At 43.6% G+C, this 27,548-nt stretch overlaps 1 protein-coding gene across 2 annotated transcripts in view; it reads left to right on the top strand.

The window, feature by feature from the left end:
- The window catches only part of RHBDF1 (rhomboid 5 homolog 1), a 213,735-nt gene that overhangs the window by 116,244 nt on the left and 69,943 nt on the right, over nt 1-27,548 (top strand). For both annotated transcript variants that reach the window (XM_075319074.1, XM_075319073.1), the window contains 5 exons: nt 3,957-4,170; nt 4,256-4,462; nt 7,999-8,121; nt 8,775-8,941; nt 15,559-15,810. In XM_075319074.1, coding sequence (XP_075175189.1) covers nt 3,957-4,170; nt 4,256-4,462; nt 7,999-8,121; nt 8,775-8,941; nt 15,559-15,810 — 963 coding nt within the window. The remainder of the gene's footprint in view (nt 1-3,956; nt 4,171-4,255; nt 4,463-7,998; nt 8,122-8,774; nt 8,942-15,558; nt 15,811-27,548) is intronic.

The raw sequence follows: 27,548 nt of genomic DNA, 5'->3' as shown, positions 1-27,548 counted from the left end.
GTAACTAAGCCCGCGGTTACCCGATATTTACCTTGGTTACGAGCATCCTCCGCTCTCAGGCGGGGGAGAGAGGAGAGAGAGGGAGGGGGAGAGAGAGAGAGGGGGAGAGAGAGACTGATCACGCGAGGCTGGTTTCTGGGCATGCTCAGTAGAGCAAGCAGGATCCTGTCTATCAGCATGCCAGCGTTCACATGCGTTTGCATGCTGTTTAGTCAGGATCCAGCAATTTGCAGCATTTGGACGCAGCTCAAAAACGCTACAAGTAGCGTTTTTTAAAAAAGGTAAAAAACTGCAAGTAGCTGGATCCTTACTATAACGCACGCAAACGCATGTGAACGCATGTTGACGTGAGTCCATTACAAATGCATTGAAATGAAAATGCATTTGCACTGGATCCGTTTTTCCGTTAAAAAAACGTTCATGACGCATGTTAAAAAAACGTAGTGTGAAAGCAGCCTTAGTATTTGTAAGCCAAAATCAGAGATGAAGCCTGGATTGCCAGCTCTTCATCAATTCTAGGACGAACCATAAAAATAGGGCACTTTTTGCCCTATCTGTATTTTTTTTAAGGCATCTGTGAATTTTTGAAGCTGAGGAAATTTGTAGACATTATTTTGACCGCAATTATCATCGTTTTACAGTTTACAGTGAATATAGCTGATGTCTTAAGGGAAATCTGTCAACAGGTTTTTGCTACTTCATCTGAGAGCAGCATGATGTAGGCAAAGAGGCTCTGAGTTCAATGATTTATCACTTAGATTACTGTGTGCAGCCGTTCTGACACAGTAAAAGACTGTAGATTTTGCATGTAGCAGAGCTCTGAGAGTTTCCCCTGCCCACAACAGGCTTTCAGTTTACAATTCCATAGACAAAAGCTGCTAATCACTGAGGGGGGCAGAGTAGGACTACAACTCCAGAGCTGCTGAGACTCACTAATGATAAAGATAAGAGGCTTAAGTTAACACACAAAAAAAGACTGAGATTACAGATACAGGGCTGATGTCTCTATTTTAACACTTGCAGCATGCTGTCTTCAGATGGCATTGCAGAAATCTGCTGCCAGAGTCCCTGAGTCCCATTAGAATTATGGGCTGTAGACATGGATCACTTGTAATTCTAATGATTTTTTTTACGAATTTCCAATTTGCCTATAAAAAGTATTGACTGTTGGTGATTTTTTGATAAGATGTCCAGACAAAAATAAAAAATAAAGTTGAAAACCCTGAGTAGAAAAGTCAGGAAAAGTATAATAGAAACACATCACCACTTCTGCGTTTTTTACTCATTCCTGGTTTTCTCTTACAAATATTGAGGTAAAAGCTCACCAAATACTGAACGTGTGCATGTGGCCTAAGGGGTTCCTTGTGCTTTGTGTTAACCAGAATTAGGAAACAAGTCTTTCTCTATCAAGAACTGTCGAAACTGATGTTTGTGGAAACAATGATTGTTGTCAAGACCTGTCAGATGATAATCTGTGTAATAAATCATTCCTAGATGATAACATATGATAGATACACTTCCTTTACTGCTGACAGTGTATCAAAAGGAAATTTAGTATGTCTGACGTTCTTAAACATATTGTAGCTGCAGCCAGTAATCACCATTCAGGAATTTTTTGCAGCTGGCAGTTGGCCTAGATCATACAGCACATGACCATCATCTGAATGTCATTCTGAAGGTCCTGAGAACAGAAAATGAATAGTTTACTGGAATATACATATATATGACAAGACAACTGTTGTAACATGTAGTATTATTATTTATTATTATCGTGCTATTTATTTCATGGCGCTTTACATGTGAAAAGGGGTATACATAGTATGGACAAGTGTACAAATGGATAATCAAAACAAGTCACAGACAGGTACAGAAGGAGAGAGGACCCTGCCCGCGAGGGCTCACAGTCTACAAGGGATGAGTGAGGATACAGTGGGTGAGGGTAGACATTGCCGTGCGGTGTCATAGCGGACTGAGGGTTATGATAGGCTATAGACTTGTCGGAAGAGGTGGGTCTTAAGGTTCCTTTTGAAGCTTGTCAGGGTGGGCGAGAGCCTGATATGTTGTGGTAGAGCATTCCAGAGTATGGGGGAGACACGAGAGAAGTCTTGGATTCGGTGGTGGGAAGAAGAGATGAGAGGGAAGCAGAGAAGGAGATCTTGTGAGGGTCGAAGGTTACGTTCAGGTAAGTACCGGGAGACTAGGTCAGAGATGTAGGGAGGAGACAGGTTGTGGATGGCTTTGTAGGTCATAGTTAGGGTTTTGAACTGTAGTAGTTGGGCAATGGGAAGCCAGTGAAGGGATTGGCAGAGAGGAGAGGTTGAGAAGTAGCGGGGGGAGAGGTGGATCAGTCGGGCAGCATATATAGTGTAGTATAGATTGTAGGGGTGCAAGACTGTTAGAAGGGAGGCCACAGAGCAGGAGGTTGCAATAGTCCAGGTGGGAGATAATAAGGGCATGTACTAGGGTTTTTGCAGCTTCTTGGGAAAAGAATGTACGAATCTGAGAAATATTTTTGAGTTGGAGGTGGCAGGAGGTGAAGAGGGCTTGGATGTGTGACTTGAAAGAGAGAGCACAGTTACTCCCAGGCAGCGAGCACATTGGACTGGGGAGAGTGAGCAGCCATTGACTTTAATGGATATGTAAATGATATCAGTGGTTTAGTCTATAATGTGTAAGGATTAGCGCATATGCATTTACTATTACTGCACCATTTTTTTCCAAATCAGGTAAGTAACAAAGTGGCATTAAATCTTCGCCTTTGTAGTTACAATTTTGTGAATTATACCTAGATATCATTAGCACTTAATTGTCTGAAATGATTTCCCTAATGTTATATTCTCAGCATTGTCATTTGCATATTCTAGTGGAAACTTGATAATTGCCTCCGACACCAAATTTATAGCTCTAAAACTTTATTAACTAGAATGCTAAACATAACTTTCAGTAGTTTAAAGTGGATTTCATGTGGGAAATGGTAAGACATGTGCCAAGTAAGTACACATTTTCAGAGCCGAGAGTAGAAAATAAACCAGAGCATTTCAAAAGCTTCTTGGTGCAGAATAATGAAATAATTAATGTAAAAGGTTTATTTAATCTCCTACTATCCTTTGTTTTGATTTGTTAAAATCATCATAGCCTGGAGCTGCAAAACTGATGAAAATATATATATTTTTGATTATTTGATATGCCCTGTTTAGAGATGAACGGACTTGAACTTTAAAGTTTACATAAAAATCAGAGATCGGGTGCTTTACATATGTAAACCACCCTCACAAGCAACACTGTGCTCGGGTACTCTTTGTCCTACGCCCAGTGTGAGCTACTTGCACTCTCTGAATGCCTCGCACTGGGGGGTAAAAACAGCGTTATCAGACGTATTGTGCCAAGGCCCCCTCCCCCCCCAAAAAAAAACACCTTCCCATCCCTGGAAGTGTTTCATTTATGGCTGGCGGCATATGGGTGGAGACCCGAACTGCAAATCAGTGACTTCCAATAAGTTTCGGGTCAAGTCTGGGTCCAGAACAGAACTTTATATGAAGTCCGACTGAACCTGCCGAACCCGAGCTTCCATGGGTGTACTCAACTCCCGCTCCGTTGACTTGTAAATCTAGTTTGGCTGAGTCTTTAGTCTCCTTCAAACTCATTGAGAATGTGTGTTGTTTTCTTAACTTGCAACTAACATTATTGAAAACATGGATATTTTTACCATGTTTTTTGACAGCTGGAGTCAATGAAATGGAAGGAAGTTGGGTTTATAAATAACTCAACATTTACTTACAACTTTGTTTTTTCTATAGTGCAACACTGTACCCAGTGTTTTTTTTTTTGCTTGATCTTGATCATCAGTATTTATGTGTTGTGAGATATTTGCATTCATTCCCATGGAGAACATCATTAGTTTTCTTGTATCTACCGTACGATTGTTGCTATAACGTTTTAGCTTCTTTTTTTTGCAGGGGTACTGCTGATTGGTTTGGAGTAAGTAAAGACAGTGATACCACTCAGAAATGGCAACGGAAAAGCCTCAGACATTGTAGCCAGAGATATGGAAAGTTAAAACCACAGGTCATAAGAGAAATGGATCTTCCAAGCCAAGATAATATATCTTTAACCAGCACAGAAACACCACCTCCTTTATATGTGGGACCAACTCAGTTTAATATGCAGAAGGTACGGTTTATAGGAATGGACTGTATATATCATCGACTTGCTGTCTTTTCTTTTTACATTATAATAATTATTTATATATTTGCAGATTATAGATCCTTTGGCGCGAGGGCGTGCTTTCCGAATGGTGGAGGATACTGATGGCTACAGTATGCCACATACACCCATTACTCCGGGAGCAGCTTCTCTTTGCTCCTTTACAAGCTCAAGATCTGGATTTAATCGGTTTCCCAGAAGACGGAAAAAAGAGTCTGTAGCCAAGATGAGCTTTAGGGCAGCAGCTGCACTTGTAAAGGTAAGGACTCCTACAATTCGGGTATACTCTGCACTAACTGTACTAAAACTACTCTGATTGAGAATAAAAGTGAGAAGGGATCAAAAGAATAAAGATCAATAATCTTCTGTATTGACATAGACATACACTTTGGATGAACAGGTGGGCCAGACATCAGAGTACCCTTATTCTCATTATACAATGGTCTAAGAAACCACTTCCTTAAAGGTTACCTAGGACTTCGGTAAGGTGGACCGAGAATCAAGACATTACAGAAACGGGACAGTTGGTGGAGCAGACGTAGGAAATGCACAATTAATAAACGATGAAGGGAAAATTACTTCACACTGATGCATGCCACCTTGCATGATTTTAATATACGGCCATCCCATAAATTTCCAAGATCAGATTACAGAACACTCAACGTGTCAACTCCCCTCACTGACTTGTGGTGTAGGGTATGGGAGTGTATGGTCAAAAATGGAATTGGAGAGCGGTGTCATGCATGCATTGAATGATGCATGCATTGAATGATAAATGTCCTCCTTACTGCACAGGCAATGTTAGTTCACCGTGTTAGGCCTCTTACACACGTCCGTGAAAACCACGCATGTTTTGCACGGACGTGTAGAAGGTGTGTATTGCCCACTGTGTCCCGTGATTTTGGCACACGTGTGTTCTCCGTGTGCGATCCGTCATAACACACAGAGAACAGGAACATTCTGCTCATCTGTCCCTGGCGTTGCTGTCTATGATGCTGATCTACGGTCTCCGGCTCTGCCGACTCCCCGCTGCTGCTGCTTCTGGTCCTCTGTGCCGTGCATATGCGATGAGCATAATGAGCGGAGGTTGGAAGCAAGTGACAGCAGCGGCACAGACAGCAGGGCTGGAGAAGGTGAGTATAGAAATTCATTTTATATCACAGACACGTGTGTTGTCCCTGGTACATATCACATTGATGTCACACGGATCACATCTGTGCTGTCCGTGTGACAAACTTGCTTCCGCAGAAAAAAGGACATATCTATGTGTGGAGCACACAGATACACGTATGCTCCATACGGACACACAGTCCATGGGAAAACACGCACGTGTGCGCAAACCCATTGATTTTAATGGGTCTACGTGTGCTCGTGTCTCTGGTACGTGTGAAAATGAACGTCACACATACTGGAGACACGGATGTGTGAAAAAGGCCTTAAGGTACCGTCACACTAAGCAACTTACCAGCGATCCCAACAACGATAGGGATCGCTGGTAAGTTGCCAGGAGGTTGCTGGTGAGCTGTCACACTGCGACGCTCCAGCGATCCCACCAGCAACCTGACCTGGCAGGGATCGCTGGAGCGTGGCTACACGAGTTGCTGGTGAGATCACCAGCAACCAGTGACCAGCCCCCAGCGCCGCGTGGAAGATGCTGCGCTTGGTAACTAAGGTAAATATCGGTAACCAACCCGATATTTACCTTGGTTACCACTGCACGGAGCTACACGTGCAGAGAGCAGGGAGCAGCGCACACTGAGCGCTGGCTCCTTGCTCTCCTAGCTACAGCACACATCGGGTTAATTACCCGATGTATGCTGCAGCTAAATGTGCACAGAGCAGGGAGCAGCGCACAATGCTTAGCGCTGGCTCCCTGCTCTCCTACTTACAGCACACATCAGGTTAATTACCCGATGTATGCTGCAGCTAAATGTGCACAGAGCAGGGAGCAGCGCACAATGCTTAGCGCTGGCTCCCTGCTCTCCTACTTACAGCACACATCAGGTTAATTACCCGATGTGTCCTGCAGCTACATGTGCACAGAGCAGGGAGCAGCGCACAATGCTTAGCGCTGGCTCCCTGCTCTCCTACTTACAGCACACATCAGGTTAATTACCCGATGTATGCTGCAGCTAAATGTGCACAGAGCAGGGAGCAGCGCACAATGCTTAGCGCTGGCTCCCTGCTCTCCTACTTACAGCACACATCAGGTTAATTAACCCGATGTGTCCTGCAGCTAGCTATATGTGCACAGAGCAGGAGCCGGCAGCACAGGCAGTGAGAGCGTCGGAGGCTGGTATCGAAGGTAAATATCGGGTAACCAAGGACAGGGCTTCTTGGTTACCCGATGTTTACATTGGTTACCAGCCTCCGCAGAAGCCGGCTCCTGCTGCCTGCACATTTAGTTGTTGCTGTCTCGCTGTCACACACAGCGATCTGTGCTTCACAGCAGGACAGCAACAACTAAAAAATGGCCCAGGACATTCAGCAACAACCAACGACCTCACAGCAGGGGCCAGGTTGTTGCTGGATGTCACACACAGCAACATCGCTAGCATCGTCACAAAAGTTGTTCGTTAGCAGCGATGTTGCTAGCGATGTTGCTTAGTGTGACGGGGCCTTTAGACCCAGAGATGATGGTGTAGGTGCCAGTGCCCTTTTTCCAAAATGGTTCATATGTTAGTGGTAGCTTTACGGTGTCTCTTCCATCAGTGATTAGGACCAAAAAGTCTGAAAACGGCAGATATCAGAATTAATCTTGAAGCTATTGTTCAATATAGACCGACTTGATACAAAGAGACATAAAGAACAAGATGCAAGTACATGCTTTAGAATGTGGAAAACTTTTAATATCCACTACATCAGGGAGGATGTGCAAGATTTATTCTGCACATTTGGGAATACAGAGTGGTACCTCAGGACTTGAAGGGTACTTTGTATCTTGATCCAGAGACCTGAAACTAATTTAGGACCATGACAAAGGAATGTCGCTTAGGTTTCCTGATGGAAGGCAGATGTGTTTGAGTCTCCTACAAGTTTTTCATGTGTGGGACAGGTGTTTCTCATATAATCATCCTCCATGTATTTACTGTGACGTGGCTTACAGATCTTATGACTTGTCATTTTCTTTGATATTCCAATATTTTGTAAACTGTTATATATATCTTTTTATTGAGTGCTTGTTACCTGAAAATGATTAACAACTAAATAAAAAGACTAAAATTATATATATTCATAGAGCACAAATTGGTTGTATCTTCTTGAGCATTTAGTAGGTAATTAAACAAATCTTTGCTCATTTTGTGGGCAATCAGATTGTTTATGTCGGCAAAATAATGATTGTTATTGGCAGCTTTGTGCCCCCATGTAAACAAGGGATGTTCTGTCAATAACATGATACTCTATGGACAGAGAACGAACATATTAGAGATGATTCTGCCCCAACATTGTTTATCTGGCTGTGTAAACTGGTTAGTAAAGCATCAAACGTCTTGTATATAGCTGAACACCCCTCATTTAATGACCTGGAATTGTCCTGTGTAAGCGTATCATTCCTCCGCTCAACACCTAAGTACAGTCTGACCATGAGCAATAATTTGCGGTAACCAGGAAAAGTAAGCAGTTCCCAATTCTGTATTTATAGAATGTAAATCAGTATGTTTTACGTGGAAATGCCCCTCATCATGTTTGCAAGTGTTTAATCACCATCTAGATGCATGACTGTTAGAAGCTGTATTCTAATTTGGTGACTTCTATCATGTAAGGATTTTTTTGTTATGCTTTAAAAAACTATAGGGGCGCTCTGTAAAAGAAGGTACATTACGAAGGATACAGCGAAGAAGCTTTACCCCAGTTAGTTTCCTTGAAGAAGACACTATGGACTTTCCAGATGAATTAGATACATCATTTTTTGCACGGGTGAGAGCTATTTCATTTTAACTTTATTGCATTTTAAACTTGTTTTTGAGTAATTGATGAAGTTTCAAAAACACTTTGTGCGGTGAAGAAGCCCAATTTATGGACCTCAATTCTATAGATTTTTTATCAAGACGTTGACAAGCTTCAATAGTTGTTTCAAGATTCATGCAACCGAAAACTCGAGGGGCTGACTTGTGCCAAAGTATTAATCCTTTAAAAAGGTCTATAACCTGGCATTAATTAACAACAAAAACAAGTCTTTGGCTTTTTACTTTAAAACCTTCTCTTATGAGGTTAGAAAAAAAAACAGGCTCTCTTTATTATTATTATTATTATTATTATTTATCTTTTGAGTATACGAGGACATATCTTTTATAAAGATTGTCCATATGTGACAACCAGCAATCCTCACTCAATAAGGAATAACAATATTTTTTTACTTTCTTGGAGATTGGTAAATGGTATTAACGATATTTGTTCTGATCTGTGGGAGAGATTTTCAACTTTTTTAGTACCAGACAATACATTTATCCAATTGTGTATTGTAAAGCAATCATAGTACATCCTTGTTTAAGGACCCCGATAATGGGACATGCCGGCATGAATGATTACTCCTAGCATATCATGTCCTTACTGTATTGTCTGTTTATCAGGAAGGAGCTCTTCATGAAGATATGTCAAGTTATCCTGATGAAGTGTTTGAATCTCCATCAGAGGCGGCCATCAAGGAGGATGAACAGAACACAAAAGCAGAGGACACCGTTGAGCGGACTGGAAGTGCTCTGGACAAAAGTGAACTAGAAAAGAGCCATTTAATGCTGTAGGTGAACATCTGAATATGGAAAAGAGATGTGTAATTATGGAAGCAAAGACCAAACTTTAAAAGACAACTCTTTTTCCATCTGCATGTGGATACAGTTAGGTTATGTGCGCACGTGTGCGTATTGCATGCAGTTACGCTGCGTTCTGCACCGCAGCGTAACTGCATGCGTCCTGCGTCCCCTGCACAGTCTATGGAGATTGTGCATGAGACGTGCGCACGTGACGTATTAGAACGCAGCGATTCGGCTGCTGCCCGAAGCGTGCGTTCTAACAAGTGACATGTCACTTCTTTTGTGCGCTTTGCATGCTGTCTATAGGCAGCATGCATAGCGCACAAATTCTGCAGGCACCAGGCGCTTGAGAACGGAGCTATTCAGCTGCGCTCTGAAGCGGACCTTTTGTGTGCGGTGCAGAGCGCACACGTACGCACATAGGTTGGGGACCTCTGCCTAAGACTATCTGACCTTTAGGGCCGCGTTCAGCTTTGAAAGAGGTTCGTGAGTCACATCCAGCTCCCCTCACAGTAGTGACTCCAAGATCCTCCATTACCAGTATACTGACAGCAAAAGCCTTTCCCCAGAAATCATACCGAGGCAGTAAACAAAGATCCAGAGGTTCCTATATTACTCCATTCAGACGTGCTCTTCTATGTGGGGCTACTAACAAAAGTCACCATCAGGAGGCCTGCTTTTCATAGCTGATTGCTAGACCTGGTGCTTATGCACCAAGCTGTAAGACAGCTGTGAGTCATAGATCATGGGTCCGCGAGCCACATGTGGCTCCCGAGCCACTGGTTGCGGACGCCTGCTGTAAGTGATAGTCCCCCTCCTGGAACCTCCAATAACCAGAGGCTCATGCACTGGCTTAACTGGTCCTTATTTATTTTATTTATTTATTTAATTATTTAATTAATTAATTTATTTATTTAATGTATCTATTTTATTTTACTCACTTTGTATAGCCACATTAATTCTACAGCACTTTATAGACATGATCATCACTGTCCCTATTAGGAATTACAATCTAAATTCCTTGTATTATATTAGTTGGCTAATTTCTCATTTCCAGTAATTGTCTGTTTGAAACAGATTATGAAGCAATGAGTTATTTCAGCAGGATAAAACAAGTTGTACAGATTCAACTTTTATCAAGCTAAAAAAACTAATTGCAACTGAATCCTTTTACTTTAAAATTGAAGGCTGTGAAAACAGAGACTGTAAATATCAATTTTTTTTAACTATTTGAAAATGATCTGTTATATGCTTACTGGATCAGATTGAAACACTTACTGGACATGTTTACCTCATTAGCCTTTCATGGACAATTGATCATTCAAATAACTACAATATAGTCTTTAAGAACCACTTACGGGGACATTGAATGGCTGAGTGCAATTTCCCATGTAACCATCTTTGCCTTTGTTGATAAAGATAGACTCGCTTCCATCAGCTGACCTCCAGGCCAACATCATTTCCAAAATTGTAGCCTTCATAAAACAGTTGTTTCTTCATGTAACGACTTATCAAACACGGTAGAGTTGATGCAGAAATTTCTAGATCTATAAATTTGAATGGAGTTGTTTCTGTAGCAGGTACTGGGATGCCAAGTTCCATCAGTAATAATTCTGCCACATTCAGTTCCTGTGAGTAGTGATGGGCGAACCCGAATGTAATGTTCTGGGTCTGTACCGGACACCTAGTGTCCATGCTCGGACCCTAAAAAGGACTTCTCAGGGAAATCTGTGTTCCTTTTTGGGTTTGGCCACTCAGATTAAAAAAAAAAGTTAAAAGAAAGCCAAATAGAGATTAAAGCAGGATAATTCTACTTTCTGAGTCTCCTGTACGGCTGTCACACTGCTTCTGGCTCCGATCATTAATTCTCATGCATATTCACTGCTTCCCCCACCCACCCTTTGTGACAGCATCTATTAGTTGGGACAATTCCAGTGCTTTACCCAGCTTATCCCGGTAGCACTGGTGCAGTGAAAATCGGGGTAATATAAGGGGTTAATGACAGCTATGATTTGTCAAAAAAATCACAGCTGTCATCAAGCTCGATCTTGGCAATAGTATCCCTGTAAGTAAAAATAAATAAACACAGAGAAAAATTATTTATTTAAAAAAAACACACCCTTTTTCTCCAATTTATTAACCCTCAAAACACCCCTGTAGGTCCAATGTTATCCACACAAGGTCCCACAACAATCCTGACTCTGCTACATCTGAGGTAGCAGGTTGCGGTCACATTAGAAAACATGACCTCTCACTGCAGCTTTGGAGAACAGAAGGACAGAGCTACAGCTGTGAGTGGTGACGTCACTGAATTCACCTCAGGTCACCACTGGAGGTTTCCACGGTACCCCAGGTGTGACCTCAGGTGAACTGACCTGAGGTGAACTCATTAAAGGGAACCTATCAGGTCCCATATGCATTCTGAGCTATAAGCAGTGTGTTGTGTGGTCTAATACCTCCTAGGTACGTGGTCGTGATACTGCTCCTTCTGCGTGGTGAGGGCCAGCTGGCCTGTGCAGAGAAGGAGGCAGGGGGACTGTGCCGAGGGGCCGCAAGACCATATTTGAGCAGGGAAGTTCTGCATCTTTGTCAGCTTGTGGGGGACGTTTTCATGTATATTTTGACTCATCTGGTGTATGCTGGATTGCCCCATGGATGTATAGGATGATAAAAAGCCTCCTGATGAATCCCTTTACTGAGAGTGGGGGAAATGCGTCGAGGTGGATAAATCTCAGAATTATATGAAGTGGAAGAATTTATGTTCTCCCTATACATTATCTCTATCTGGTGACCAGCCTATATCACAGTAAATTTTTGCAGCATGGACTAACAAGTACTAACCATAGCTATGGTGGAGGATCCTTCTAGCACTGCAAACCGCATACGAATTCATTAACATCAAAGACTTTCTGGAAGGCCTGTCTGTTATTAACACAAGAGAATATATATGCTGGATTTGCATTTGCTATGATGCTAATGTGTATCTGATGTACCTCTGTATGGTCATTTAGCAGATGGATTGTATATGATAAATGATGTTTACTCCCATCTTAATATCTCAGCATCTAACCTGTGTTTTTCCTGAGGGACTCTTTTGGGCATAATATGCTGATGATGTCTATCAGAGAAAATACGGATAACCATCCTTGTATTGTATAGGTGTATGTGCTGACTTATATACTCATACATTGTGTGCTATAGCACTACCTTAATGGATCCCTATAATATAATTTTTATTTATCAGATGGTATCCATTGAGGTAGTGAGCCTTGAATTAATTGGCTAAACGAATCTAAGATTATTGCTGCAATAATTTAGGTTACCTAAAGTGGGGGTGTGCATGCCAGGTCTAGCCTCTAAAAAGGCCTCCTTTATATTCTATCCTTTCTCCCCTTTATTCCTCCTTAAATTGTGTGGATGTCTGGGATCAAGATTTGATGGGGAGTTTTTTGGTTTTTTTTTTGAGGGAAGTAATAGGGTGAGTCACCTTTGTAATGAGGGAACTAATAGTTAGGGGAAGAATTAGGATGGAATTTATTTAGATCTTCATATCCCCCTCCCCCTATATTGTGTATTAAGGCATGTTGAAACTTTTGTGCACATCCCGTTACCAAGTCTTTACAAGTGGGTGTTTTTTGATCTGATTTTATTCTATTAAAACAATAAAATAAATTATTGGGGTATTTTGCATTTTTGAAAAGTGGTCTAATACCTCCTTCCTACCCATCACTATGTTGTAATATTGTGGAATATGAAAGTAATAAAAAACGTTTTATTACTTGCATATTCCCTATGTAAATGAGCAGGGTCTCTAGCCCCATGGACGTCACATCACCCTGTGGGCGTTTGCATTTATTCCATGGTATCACGCCCCTGTGAGTGTGATACCATGGATTTACATGTGCGACGTCACCATCAGCATCTTCAGATCCCGCACGTGCGTACTTACCATTCCCACACGCGTCATCAGGGTGATCGCTTCTCTGCTTCAGACGCGCTCTTCGCATGCTCAGAAGACTCCTGCACAGATGCGCAGAGCGCATCTGAAGCAGAGAAGCAAGCACCCTGATGACGGCTGCGAGAATGGTAAGTACGCACGTGCGGGATCTGAAGACGAAGATGGTAACGTCACACATGTAAATCTATGGCATCACGCCCACAGGGGTGTGATACCACGGAATACATGCAAACGCCCACAGGGTTATGTGACGCCCATGGGGCTAGAGACCCTGCTCATTTACATAGGGAATATGCAAGTAATAAAATGTTTTTTTTATTACTTTCATATTCCACAATATTACAACACAGGGGTGAGTAGGAAAGAGGTATTAGGCCACACAACACACTGCTTATGGCCTGCGCCACACATCCGTGCCTCCGGCACGTGTTTGTCATTTTTTACACGTACCGGCGGCACGGAGACATGTACAGCAATGCTACCCTATGGTAGCAGGCACACACACGTAAAACCACACGGAACGTGTGTCCGTGTGCGTTTGTACGTGTGTGCGATTTTCAAAGCGCTGACATGTCAGTGTTTTCTCCGGCAGCACGGGTGTTACACGGCCCGCACCCGTACCACACGGGTGTAGTGTGGATGCGGTCCCGTGTGACACGCGCCGGAGAAAACACACATGTCAGGGAAAGAAATAAAAAACATTAACTCACCTTCTCCAGCCCTCCTGTCTCTGCCGCTGCTGCCTCTCGCTGCCGACCGCCGCTCATTAATCTCATAGAATATTCACTTCACTGCCTGGCAGCAGCAGCAGCGGGGAGACGGGAGGGCTGGAGACCGAGGATCAGCACCACGGACAGCAGCGCGGACATCAGGAAGGACCAGGTGAGTATAATAATTACTGATTCTACGTGTGCTATCGCGGATAGCACACGTAGAACACACGTGTCACGCACGTACCAGAGACACGTACTTACCTGCACGCAACACGCAGGGGAAATACGTGTCTCTCGGCACGTGCGTGAAATTCACGTGAGTGTGGCAGAGGCCTATAGCTCAGAATGCATATGGGACCTGACAGGTTCCCTTTAAACTCAGTAACCTCACCTCAGGTGAAGTCATTCAACTCAATGCCGGATTGCCAGATTAGGCAATGTGTGCGCATTGAGTATTTGGTTGCAGACATTTCTGCACCAAATCTGCATCTCCTGGCATATGATAATAATACTGCACCAAAACTGCATGTGAGTTGATATGGTTTTGGTGTGGGTTTTTTTGCCAGGAGATGTCGTATTGGTGCAAAATGTCTGCACCCAAATACTTTCTGTGTACATATTGCCTAATCCAGTAATCTGGTATTGAGTACAATGACTTTACCTGAAGTCATAGCTGGGATTCCCACGGTTCCCCAGGTGTGCCCTCAAGTGAACTGACCTCAGGTGAACTCAAATCAGGTGAAGTCATTGAATTCAATGCCAGACTACTGGATTAAGCAATGTGTGCACATTGAGTATTTGGGTGCAAACATTTCTGCACCAAATCTAAATCTCCTGGCAGAAAAACATATCAAAACCGCATCGCATATTAATGTTTTTTTTATCCCAGGTGATGCAGGATTGGTGCAGAAATTAGTTGCAGAAATCTGCACCAAATCCGCATCTCTTGGCAGAAAATCGCATCAAATTGCACCACGTATTGACACATTTTCCTGCCAGGAGATGCAGGATTGGTGCAGAAATTGGTTGCAGAAATCTGCACCAAATCTGCATCTCTTGGCAGAAAAATGCATCAAAACTGCATCATGTTTTTTGGTGCGTTTTTACAGTTGTACATAGATGTACAAAAAGTTCCAGAAGAAAGAAATCCAGCCCCAGGGAAGAAATAAAATTCAAAGCTTTAATATGCAAAAAATAGTTAACATCCAAAAAACAAAAGTCCAGTGCAAAAATAATTATGCTGAACCCATGGCGGTGGTTGAATTACCGGTGACTGAAGGTAGCAAGTGTGAACAGCTATGCGTTTTACACGACTCTACATCCTTTATTAAAGGACGTGGAGTTGTCTGAATCTCGTAGCTGTTCACACTTTGGATTTAAAAGTATTTTTTTGTATTTTTTTCATATTAAACTTTGAATTTTATTCCGTCTCTGGTGCTGGATTTCTTTCTTCTGAAACTATTTTTACGCCACAGCAGGGCCTTCATCCGGGCTCCAAATGTGGGACACGAACTCATGTCCGCTGGCTACTTTTTATCTTTCTGATGTACTAAAAGACTACAGAAAAGATGATTCAAGTAAAACTCCACCGAGATTTTCCTGAAGCATCTTAATACAACAAAATCTTTATGGATACATAAATGGAGCCATTTTCCCATACCCTGTGACCTTCTGATATCCTGCTTTGCTGCACCTGGAGCTATGTCTGTGGTCAGGCACATAACAGGAATAACTGCTATGTTGTCATTCTGGGTAGACGATGTCGTAGTTTTGAACATAACATTTCCATTTTACTGCCAGAGCATTTGTTCTTTGCTTAGATGCCAAACTTCTGCAGTCATTTGTGCCAGTGTAACAGGTTTCTTCTTTCAATTAAAGTATGACTGTGTCATAGCCTACAAATGCATAAAATGTACATTCTGTGTGTTTCCAGGCCATTAGAAAGAGGGTGGCGTAAGACAAAAGATGGACATCTCGTGCAGCCAAAAATCCGACTGTGCCAAGAAGTTGTCACTGTTGGTCCTCAAAAGCGAGGGCAGCGTATAACTATCCCAGTGAGGAAACTATTTGCAAAAGAAAAAAGGCCGTATGGACTGGGAATGGTGGGAAGATTAACAAATAGGACTTATCGCAAAAGAATAGATAGTTATGTAAAAAGACAAATTGAAGATATGGATGATCACCGGTAAGCGCAATTTAAAGGTAACAGAATAAGTTGCTATGTAGAAATTGGTGTGTGAAGAACTGTTATAAGTCCAGCAGATAAGCAGTGATTGTGAGCAAGTAGATGATTTGTAGTGTGTTTTTCTTAAATTTATTTGCTTTAAAGAGACCCTCTGTGACTGTTGAAGTTTGGATTGTATTAAAATGATCAATGGTTATTTCATATTGTATTAATCAGGGACAGATTTTCCGGCATCTTTGGCCTGTACACTGGCAGCACTGCTGAGATGATACTGCTTTACATGCTTTACACCTGTGACATGGAAAAAATATTTTCACTTATGGTACTGGTTACATATAGGTTGTACTGTTGTACTATTTTTCAGCCTATAATCGTCATTCCTTCAATGATCATTCCTTCAATCATTTAAAGACCCCATAGTGTAGTCTACAGCTTGAACCAAGTATCAGATTTTTCTCTTATGGAAGCTTCTTTTTCAGAATTACGCGCTGGATGTGAGGAACCGTAGTAATGCTTTCTGAATGTGAGGCCTGTGTGTCTTTAGCGCTGGCATCTCTGCTCCCCTCCCCTCAGGGACATTCGCTTACTCACTCACTGCCGCGGCCGCCTCTCACCATGCTACCCGGAGTCCCCACAGTCCTCCATGTGGGTGTGCTTCCTGCTTCCCTCTCCCAGAGCCTGTACATCCTGTGCAGGTCCTCCGGGAGTACTCCTAGGGAGTGCGTGTGCACCGCTGCCCTTCTCTTAAGGGGATAGCGTGTCATTCCGTAGAAGTGCCTCTCAGCCACTCACTGAGAGGTACTGGGTACTTAAGGCACTCTCCCACTAGGGGAGGTGCCTGATCAACTTTTCAGTTAGTGGTTTTGTGCCCTAGCCAACTAGTTGTCAGGTCCCCTTGTCCATCTTGTCCTGCACGTATCTGGTTCCTGTCCGTCCTGCCCGTCCTGCCCTGTTGGTACCCTGTTTGTGTCCATCCTGTCCTGTTGGTACCTTGTACATGTTCGTCCTGCCCTGGCAGTATCTTGTACCTGTCCGTCCTGCACAGTTAGTACCTGGTGCCTGTGCGCCCCAACTATGCCATCTGCCTCAACCACTCCAGTGGTCCCAGCTTTACTAGTGGCTGTGTTCATCAAGACCGGCCGTGCCAATTGTCTCAGCTACCCCGGTGATTTCTGTCCTTGTTAGTGACTCTGCATGTTGGTCCTGGCTGTGCTGTCAGCCTCATCTATCCTGGTGCTACTTTTCTACACTAGAGACTCATCCTGTCTATTCCATTGTCCCAGTCTCTGCCCTGGGAGTAGCACCTGGTGTCCGCATCACAATGGGTGCTTAGTCAAGCCTCTCCCATTAAAGGGTAATCCCAGGGACCCCCTGTGGTCCAGTGGATCCACTTCAGCTCACCGCTTTACTATCTTCGGCAGTGAGCTTTAGTGTCCCTCAATGTAATGTAGACTACATGTGAATCCTGTGTGTCCCTCCCAGTAATATAGGCTGAATATGAGGCCTGTGTGTCCCACCCAGTAAAATAGGCCGAATGTGAAGTCTGTATGTCCCTCCCGATAATATAGGCTGAATATGAGGCCTGTTTGTCCCTCCCAGTAGTATAGGCTAAATGTGAGGCCCGTGTGTCCCTCCAGTAATATATGCTGAATGTGAGTTCCGTGTGTCGCTCCAAGTAATATAGGCTGGATGTGAGGCCTGTGTGTCCCTCCAGTAATATATGCTGAATGTGAGTTCCGTGTGTCCTTCCCAGTAATATAAGCTGGATGTGAGGCCTGTGTGTCCCTCCCAATAATATAGGCTGAATGTGAGGCTGTGTAACCCTCCCCGTAATTTAAGCTGAATGTGAGGCCTGCATGTTCCTCACAGTAATATAGGCTGAATGTGATGCCCATGTGTCCCTCCCAGTAATATAGGCTGAATGTGAGGCCCGTGTGTCCCTCCCAGTAACATAGTCCAAAAGTGAGGCCCGCGTGTCCCTCCCAGTAATATAGGCCGAATGTAAGGCCCATGTGTCCCTCCCACTAATATAGGCTGAATGTGAGGTCCGTGTGTCCCTTCCAGTAATATAGTGAGGAGTATGCTGGGCTCACTACTATATGCCTGGTGCTCAGGAGAAAAAAAGTCCATATAAACAAAGAGAATCCCGGCACACAGTATGAAAAGAGGAAAATAGTCGATGATTCTTGTTGTATGTTGTAGTTTTATTCAAGAAAAAGTTCTCATAGCAAGTTGTAATAAAGTCTTTTCATGATAACAGGAAATTGCATAAAAGTCCGACGTTTCGGCTCTAAATTAAGCCTTCATCAGGGACCAAAAGATACTGGATATAAACAGATAAAATCACAAACGACATAATTACAATAATATCATGTTCTGAATAAAAACATAACAACAGAGTTTTATCAGGTGATGTGATATACAAACGTGAAGACAGTGTACGTGAGGCTAAGTGAGTCAGATGAACATCCGATGGGAGGAAGGGTAGGGAAAAAGGGAAAGGGGAGAGAAAGAGTAGACATAAAACAAAGAGAGAGGGGAAAGGGGAATAGAGAGAGAAGGAAGGAAGCAACGGAGGAGAAAAAAGGGAAAATGAAACATACCCGTACTGATGTTATCATAAAAGAGTCCTATTAGCAACGCTAGAGACTAAAGCGCTGATGGAAGAGAAAAAGGAAATTGTAAGAACCCAGATGCATATTGAACCCATAACTCGTTTTTAAGTTAGCCTATTAAACAAAACAATGGCCAGTGGACTTACATTCAGAAAAATATGAATCATCCAAAAATGGAGAGCTTCGGTTATCAGGTGTAGGTCACTATAGAGTGCGGCTACTGGATAGAGAGAGAGGGGAGGAAAAGAGGGAAGAAGATAGAAAAAGAGAAGAGATTATGACAAAGGGCATTATACGTTAAGGTTGATACAAACGGGAAATGAGAATTAAGGGACACATACCTATGGAAACCACCTTATCCTATGAGTAGGTGTCAGCCCCTATATCAATGGGGAATAGAGTGTATTCCTGGTACGTATATGTATTAGCTAAAATAGAGTAAAGGTCAGGAAGATGAAAGGAATTGAACTGTAATTGAACCATATGAGACAGAATGTAACAGACTGCAAACATACCGCTGTAAGTGGAGGAATTATCTCAGGGTAAACGTAGGAGGACGCTTGTTATGATTAGGCAATGGGTAAAATGCCCAATGAAAATAGAAGGAGGCTAGAATATAACATGACACTATTAGAATCATATGAATCGATTGGCATATAGTATGGGCACCAGTGGTCACATACCTAAAATGTCCGTGAGACATCTAAAAGGCCGAGGTGAAGTCCATCAGTCATATAGATGTGCGGTTTGCCATATATAACGTGTAAGGACAAATATATGTGTATTGTGCCGCTATAGGGAATAAGGGGAATAGAAGAAAATTAGTATCACTAGTGAAAAGCGAGCCCTAATGTACGTAGGAGGGTAAAAAGGACAACATACCGCAGTATGACAGAACACTGTTGGCAAACCGCACATCTATATGACTGATGGACTTCACCTCGGCCTTTTAGATGTCTCACGGACATTTTAGGTATGTGACCACTGGTGCCCATACTATATGCCAATCGATTCATATGATTCTAATAGTGTCATGTTATATTCTAGCCTCCTTCTATTTTCATTGGGCATTTTACCCATTGCCTAATCATAACAAGCGTCCTCCTACGTTTACCCTGAGATAATTCCTCCACTTACAGCGGTATGTTTGCAGTCTGTTACATTCTGTCTCATATGGTTCAATTACAGTTCAATTCCTTTCATCTTCCTGACCTTTACTCTATTTTAGCTAATACATATACGTACCAGGAATACACTCTATTCCCCATTGATATAGGGGCTGACACCTACTCATAGGATAAGGTGGTTTCCATAGGTATGTGTCCCTTAATTCTCATTTCCCGTTTGTATCAACCTTAACGTATAATGCCCTTTGTCATAATCTCTTCTCTTTTTCTATCTTCTTCCCTCTTTTCCTCCCCTCTCTCTCTATCCAGTAGCCGCACTCTATAGTGACCTACACCTGATAACCGAAGCTCTCCATTTTTGGATGATTCATATTTTTCTGAATGTAAGTCCACTGGCCATTGTTTTGTTTAATAGGCTAACTTAAAAACGAGTTATGGGTTCAATATGCATCTGGGTTCTTACAATTTCCTTTTTCTCTTCCATCAGCGCTTTAGTCTCTAGCGTTGCTAATAGGACTCTTTTATGATAACATCAGTACGGGTATGTTTCATTTTCCCTTTTTTCTCCTCCGTTGCTTCCTTCCTTCTCTCTCTATTCCCCTTTCCCCTCTCTCTTTGTTTTATGTCTACTCTTTCTCTCCCCTTTCCCTTTTTCCCTACCCTTCCTCCCATCGGATGTTCATCTGACTCACTTAGCCTCACGTACACTGTCTTCACGTTTGTATATCACATCACCTGATAAAACTCTGTTGTTATGTTTTTATTCAGAACATGATATTATTGTAATTATGTCGTTTGTGATTTTATCTGTTTATATCCAGTATCTTTTGGTCCCTGATGAAGGCTTAATTTAGAGCCGAAACGTCGGACTTTTATGCAATTTCCTGTTATCATGAAAAGACTTTATTACAACTTGCTATGAGAACTTTTTCTTGAATAAAACTACAACATACAACAAGAATCATCGACTATTTTCCTCTTTTCATACTGTGTGCCGGGATTCTCTTTGTTTATATGGACCTTCCAGTAATATAGGCTGGATGTGAGGCTCGTGTGTCCCTTCCAGTAATATAGGCTGGACGTGAGGCTTGTGTGTCCCTCCCAGTAATATAGGCTGAATGTGAGGCCCTCGTGTCCCTCCCAGGAATATAGGCCGAATGTGAGGCCCGCGTGTCCCTCCCAGTAATATAGGCCGAATGTAAGGCCCATGTGTCCCTCCCAGTAATATAGGCTGAATGTGAGGCCCGTGTGTCCCTTCCAGTAATATAGGCTGGATGTGAGGCTCGTGTGTCCCTTCCAGTAATATAAGCTGGATGCGAGGCCCGTGTGTCCCTCCCAGTAACATAGTCCAAAAGTATGGCCCGCGTGTCCCTCCCAGTAATGTAGGCCGAATGTGAGGCCTTCGTGTCCCTCCCAGTAATATAGGCTGAATGTGAGGCCCTCGTGTCCCTCCCAGTAATATAGGCCGAATGTGAGGCCCGCGTGTCCCTCCCAGTAATATAGGCTGAATGTGAGGCCTGCGTGTCCCTCCCAGTAATATAGGCCGAATGTAAGGCCCATGTGTCCCTTCCAGTAATAAAGGCTGGATGTGAGGCTCGTGTGTCCCTTCCAGTAATATAGGCTGGATGTGAGGCTCGTGTGTCCCTCCCAGTAATATAGGCAGAATGTGAGGCCCGTGTGTCCCTCCCAGTAATATAGGCTGAATGTGAGGCCCGTGTGTCCCTCCCAGTAATATAGGCTGAATGTGAGGCCCGCGTGTCCCTCCCAGTAATATAGGCTGAATGTGAGGCCTGTATGTCCCTCCAGTAATATAGGCTGATTGTGAGGCCCGTGTGTCCCTCCAGTAATATAAGCTGAATGTGAGGCCCGTGTGTCCCTCTTAGTAATATAGGCTGAATGTGAGGCCTGTGTGTCCCTCTCAGTAACATAGGCTAAATGTGAGGCCTGTGTGTCCCTCCAGTAATATAGGGTGAATGTGAGGCCCGTGTGTCCCTCCAGTAATATAGGCTGAATGTGAGGCCCGTGTGTCCCTCTCAGTAATATAGGCTGAATGTGAGGCCCGTGTGTCCCTCTCAGTAATATAGGCTGAAAGTGAGGTTCGTATGTCCCTCCCAGTAATATAGGCTGAATGTGAGGCCTGTGTGTCCCTCCAGTAATATAGGCTGAATGTGAGGCCTGTATGTCCCTCCAGTAATATAGGCTGAATGTGAGGTTCGTATGTCCCTTCCAGTAATATAGGCTGAATGTGAGGCCTGTGTGTCCCTCCAGTAATATAGGCTGAATGTGAGGCCCTTGTGTCCCTCTCAGTAATATAGGCTGAATGTGAGGCCCGTGTGTCCCTCTCAGTAATATAGGCTGAATGTGAGGTTCGTATGTCCCTCCCAGTAATATAGGCTGAATGTGAGGCCTGTGTGTCCCTCCAGTAATATAGGCTGAATGTGAGGCCTGTATGTCCCTCCAGTAATATAGGCTGAATGTGAGGTTCGTATGTCCCTTCCAGTAATATAGGCTGAATGTGAGGCCTGTGTGTCCCTCCAGTAATATAGGCTGAATGTGAGGCCCATGTGTCCCTCTCAGTAATATAGGCTGAATGTGAGGTTCGTATGTCCCTCCCAGTAATATAGGCTGAATGTGAGGCCCGTGTGTCCCTCTCAGTAATATAGGCTGAAAGTGAGGTTCGTATGTCCCTCCCAGTAATATAGGCTGAATGTGAGGCCTGTGTGTCCCTCCAGTAATATAGGCTGAGCAGAGAGAGCAAATTTTGATGAATTTGTAACACTTTTGTATAGATTTTGCATTTTGGGGCTCTTGTCCACTTGCGATTTTCCTGTGCAATTTCGATCCGATAAAAAATTGGATCGCACTCACACCAGTGTTAAGCTATGAGGCATTGTCCACTAGCTCAATTTTATATGACACATCTCGTGCTCTCGGTGAAATCGCAGCATGCTGCAATTTGCACCGAGTCTCAGCTCTTGCACAAAAATCAGAATACAGATGGCATACGCATGTCACACGGATCCTTGAAGTTAACAATCTACACACTTGCATACAGCGTCGGACTGGATACCGGAGTAATCTCCAGTAATACCAGGCCTGGCCGCGGTTACATGCACTGAACTCCAGAGCTCTCACCTGAGCTCCGGAGTGCAGCCTAGACTGAACAGCGAGTGCCGAGTGATTGATTCCCCGGCGATTGCTGTTCAGTTCATGATAGCTGCAGACAGGCTGGGCTGAACTCTGGAGCTCTGATGACCACTGCGGAGATCAGTGCAGGTAACCGCGGCCAGGCCTGGTATTACTGGAGATTCCTCCGGTAGCCAGTCCACTGCTGCTTGCATAGCACTCACATTGCACTCGCATGACGCTCGCATGTCATATGGATGCTATGTGAGAAAAAAAACACACCATACGCAGACCATACACAGGACACTCGACTCACTTTTCTGGCCAAGTATTGCAGGGATTTTTTACTCGCAAGTGGAAAAGAGCCCTAACAGACACTGCAGCAGCAAAATAGTTAAAACATTTTGTTTTAACAGAGTATTTTAAAAACTGCTTAATTTTTAATTTAGAAATCAAAATAATAATAAAAACAATTCTGTGTGAAATTGTACCCAACCTTTAATCCATTGTTTAAAACAGTAATGTACAGTAGAAGAGCATTGTCAGAAGAAGAAGTTAGTATCAAAGATAATTTTTTTTAGGCTACGGTCTTGTAACTTCAAGACAATGTACTGTATTTTTCGGACTATAAGACGCACCGGACCATAAGATGCACCCTGGTTTTAGAGGAGGAAAATAGGAAAATAAAATTTTAAGCAAAAAAATGTCATGACACACTGTTATGGGGCGAGGATCTGCTGCTGACACTGTTATGGGGGTATTGTACCCAAATTCTCTGCTAAGGTACCCCATCCTGGTATATGCCCTCATCCTGCTAGATACCCACATCCTGCTATATACTGCCATCCTGGAATATGCCCTCATCCTGCTATATACCCCCATCCTGCTATATACTGCCATCCTGCTATATACCGCCATCCTGCTATATACCCCCATCCATCCTGCTATATGGCCCCATCCTGCTATATACCCTCATCCTGCTATACGGCATGTATCCTGTATAAAAAAAAAATCAATAAACGTTTATACTCACCTTTCCTCGCTCCGTGCAGCATCGCTCCTCCTCCTGTCTGTGGCAGCAGCAGTGCCGCTGATCTGTGTGAAGCCGTCACCGGTCACTTCCCTGCAGCATCGCGATGTCCACCTGTCTGCCGGTCAGCTGACTTGCGTGGACACTAGTGGTGCGCACAGCGATGACGTCATCGCTGTGCTCACCGCTCTCTACACAGATCAGCTGACCGGCAGACTGGAGGAGATCGCGATACGGAAGTGGCCGGTGAGTATACCGTACTTATTCACTGCCCCCGCGCTGATGATGATACGTGGGGGGCAGTGAATACAGCCGCACATGATCACTCCAGGCTGTAGTTGCCAGGGGTGATCACGGCCTGCTGTTAATTATGCGCGCATCCCCTGCCCATCATCCCGCCCACCTGTCAGCACCGGCTTCAGTGCTGAGGGATAATGGGAGGGAGGATGGGTGTGCATATGTAATGAGCGGGCCCACATGGTCACGGCAGGCGCTGCTACAGCCTGCTCGTGCCCCCGATGGCCTGCTCCACCGCAGCACCTTCATTTCCGGCCGCAGCACAATATTCAGACTATAAGATGCACCCCCAACTTTCCCCCAACATTTGGGGGAAATAAAGTGTGTCTTATAGTCAGAAAAATACGGTAAGAGTGCCTCATGATAGTGTGAAGAAGGTACTTGGTATATGAAGCTTGCACAATTTTTTATATATGGGTATTGTCAAAGTTACATGCATGATTGTATGGGCACTGATTTTTTTGGGACACTGCATTATGTTGCAGCATCCTTGAGTAACTAACATTTATATTCATATACAAATGAGACATTAGGTGTTCTGAACATAACTAAGCAGTTAATCAGCCACATCTTCTCTAGGTTGTTTCAACGCCCAAAAGCATCTGCTTTAGTTTGCTTTATAGTTCAGTGCCTGTGTGATGTCAGGAGCCTGGCAAGGAAATCAGACAGTGAGCTATCAATTTTAGCCTAAGAGGCTGAGTGGGAAAAGATTCTCAGGAAAAAATGGTTCCTTAAAGGGGTTGTCCAGGACTTTTATATTGATGGCCCATCCTTAGGTTAGGTCATTAATATCTGATTGGTGGAGATTTGAAATCAAAAGGGGGTGGATGTGCAATACCTTCATCCAGCCACTATACAGTTGACAGAGCTGTGCAGCTCACAAATTAAGCATTTCTTCCCGCCACCAGCACTGTGAACAGCTGAAAAAGAGGTGTCGGCAGTTGCACCACAACTGAACAGATGGGCCATCAATGTAAAAATCCTAGAGAACCACTTTAAGTGCTATGTCATGTCCAGAGCACTTAACACCTAGTTTGCATATGAATAGAAATGCTAATTAAAGGCTGAGCTTCACTGGAAACTACCATTTACACTATAGATTTACAGTGAAGAAAACAAGTATTTGATACACTGACAATTTTGCAAGTTTTTCCACTTACAAGAATAGAGAGGTCTGTAATTTTACACTTCAACTGTTATAAACAGAATAAAAAAAAAATTCAGAAAATCACATTGTATGATTTTTAAATAATTAATTTGCATTTTCTTGCATGAAATAAGTATTTGATACAATAGAAAACCAGAACTTAATATTTGGTACAGAAACCTTTGTGATTACAGAGGTCAGACGTTTCCTGTAGTTTTTGACCAGGTTTGCACACACTGCATTAGGGCTTTTGGCCCACTCCTCCATACAGATCTTCTCCAGATCTAACAGATTTCGGGACTGTCACTGGGCAACATTAAGGTTCAGCTCCCTCCAAAGATTTTCTTTTGGGTTCAGGACTGGTGACCGGCTAGGCCACTGCAGGACCTTGAAATGCTTATTATTCAATCACTCCTTAGTGGCCCTGGCTGTGTGTTTCAGGTTATTGTCATACTTGAAAACCCAGACACAACCCATCTTCAATGTTCTTACTGAGGGAAGGAGGTTGTTGGCCAAAGAAGAAGGGGGCAAAGTACCCTCGAAATGTACATCAGGGTCGTGGGGTTTTCAAGTGTGCATGCGCTCATTTAATATATGTGGTAATCTGTTGGCAGTGTTTGTTATTTATTTGTTAGCACATGCCTGCAACTGTTCCATTTTATTCATTACACTGTTAAATACCTTCCCACCTATATTTCTTATTAATCCTGATGATACTCACACCAGGTTTTATGATAATCTGTGAGCTGTAGGCACTTGCATTTGTCACCTTATTGTTGCACCAGCACCTTTCATATTCTGTTATTGTTATTGTTGGATCATAAAGATAGTGTGTTGCACAATCAACTTCACTGCTCCTCCTTTCAACATTTACCTATTGTCCTGTGTCCCATCCCAGCTTTGTGCAGGTCTACAATTTTGTCTCTGGTGTCCTTAGACAGCTCTTTGGTCTTGGCCATGGTGGAGAGGTGTGAGTGTACAAGCAATCATATTGAAATGGCAGGATTATCATACCACTGCAAATCTACCAAGACCCGGCCGTCTCTCAAAAATTTCATCTCAAACAAGGAGAAGACTGATCAGAGATGCAGCCAAGAGGCCCATGATCACTCTGGATGAACTGCAGCGATCTACAGCTGAGGTGGGAGAGTCTGTCCATAGGACAACAATCAGTCTTAAAGGTACTTTACACGCTGCGATATCAGTACCGATATCGCTAGCGAGCATACCCGCCCCCGTCGGTTGTGCGTCACGGGCAAATCGCTGCCCGTGGCGCACAACATCGCTAACACCCGACACACGGACTTACATTGCCTGCGACGTCGTTCTGGCTGGCAATCCGCCTCCTTTCTAAGGGGGCGGTTCATGCGGCGTCACAGCGACGTCAAACGGCAGCCGTCCAATAGCAGAGGAGGGGCGAAGATGAGTGGCCGGAACATGCCGTCCACCTTCTTCCTTTCTCATTGCCGGTGGATGGCAGGTAAGGAGATGTTCATCGTTCCTGCGGTGTCACACACAGCGATGTGTGCTGCTGCAGGAACGACGAACAACATCGTACCTGCAGCAGCAACAATATTTGGGAAAGGAGCGACGTGTCAACGAGCAACGATTTTTCACGTTTTTGCGCTCGCTGATTGTCGCTTCTTGGTGTCACACGCTGCGATGTCGCTGACGGTGACGGATGTGCGTAATGAACCACGTGACCCCGACAATATATCGTTAGCGATGTCACAGCGTGTAAAGCACCCTTTACATTGCACAAATCTGGCCTTTATGGAAGAGTGGCAAGAAGAAAGTAATTTCTCAAAGATATCCATAAAAAGTGTCATTTAAAGTTTGCCACAAGCCACCTGGGAGACACACCAAACATGTGGAAGAAGGTGCTCTGGTCAGATGAAACCAAAATCCAACTTTTTGGGCACAATGCCAAACGATATGTTTAGTGTAAAAGCAACACAGCTCATCACCCTAAACACACCATCCCCACTGTCAAACATAATGGTGGCAGCATCATGGTTTGGGCCTGCTTTTCTTCAGCAGGTACAGGGAAGATTGATGGGAAGATGGATGGAGCCAAATACAGGACCATTCTTGAAGAAAACCTGCAAAAGTCCTGAGACTGGAACAGAGATTTCTCTTTCAACAAGACAATAATTCAAAACATAAAGCAAAATCTACAATGGAATGGTTCACAAATAAACGTATCAAGGTGTTAGAATGGCCAAGTCACAGTCCAGACCTGAATCCAATCGAGAATCTGTGGAAAGAGCTGAAAACTGCTGTTCGCAAACTCTCTCCATCCAACCTCACTCAGCTTGAGCTATTTGCAAAGGAAGAATAGGCAAGAATTTCAGTCTCTCGATGTGCAAAACGGATAGAGACATACCCCAAGCGAC

The sequence above is a fragment of the Anomaloglossus baeobatrachus genome, chromosome 7 (assembly GCF_048569485.1).
Source record: "Anomaloglossus baeobatrachus isolate aAnoBae1 chromosome 7, aAnoBae1.hap1, whole genome shotgun sequence".
NCBI classification, from domain to species: domain Eukaryota; kingdom Metazoa; phylum Chordata; class Amphibia; order Anura; family Aromobatidae; genus Anomaloglossus; species Anomaloglossus baeobatrachus.
The sequence above is the reverse complement of the archived record's forward strand: the minus strand, read 5'-3'. Positions and strand labels throughout refer to the sequence as shown.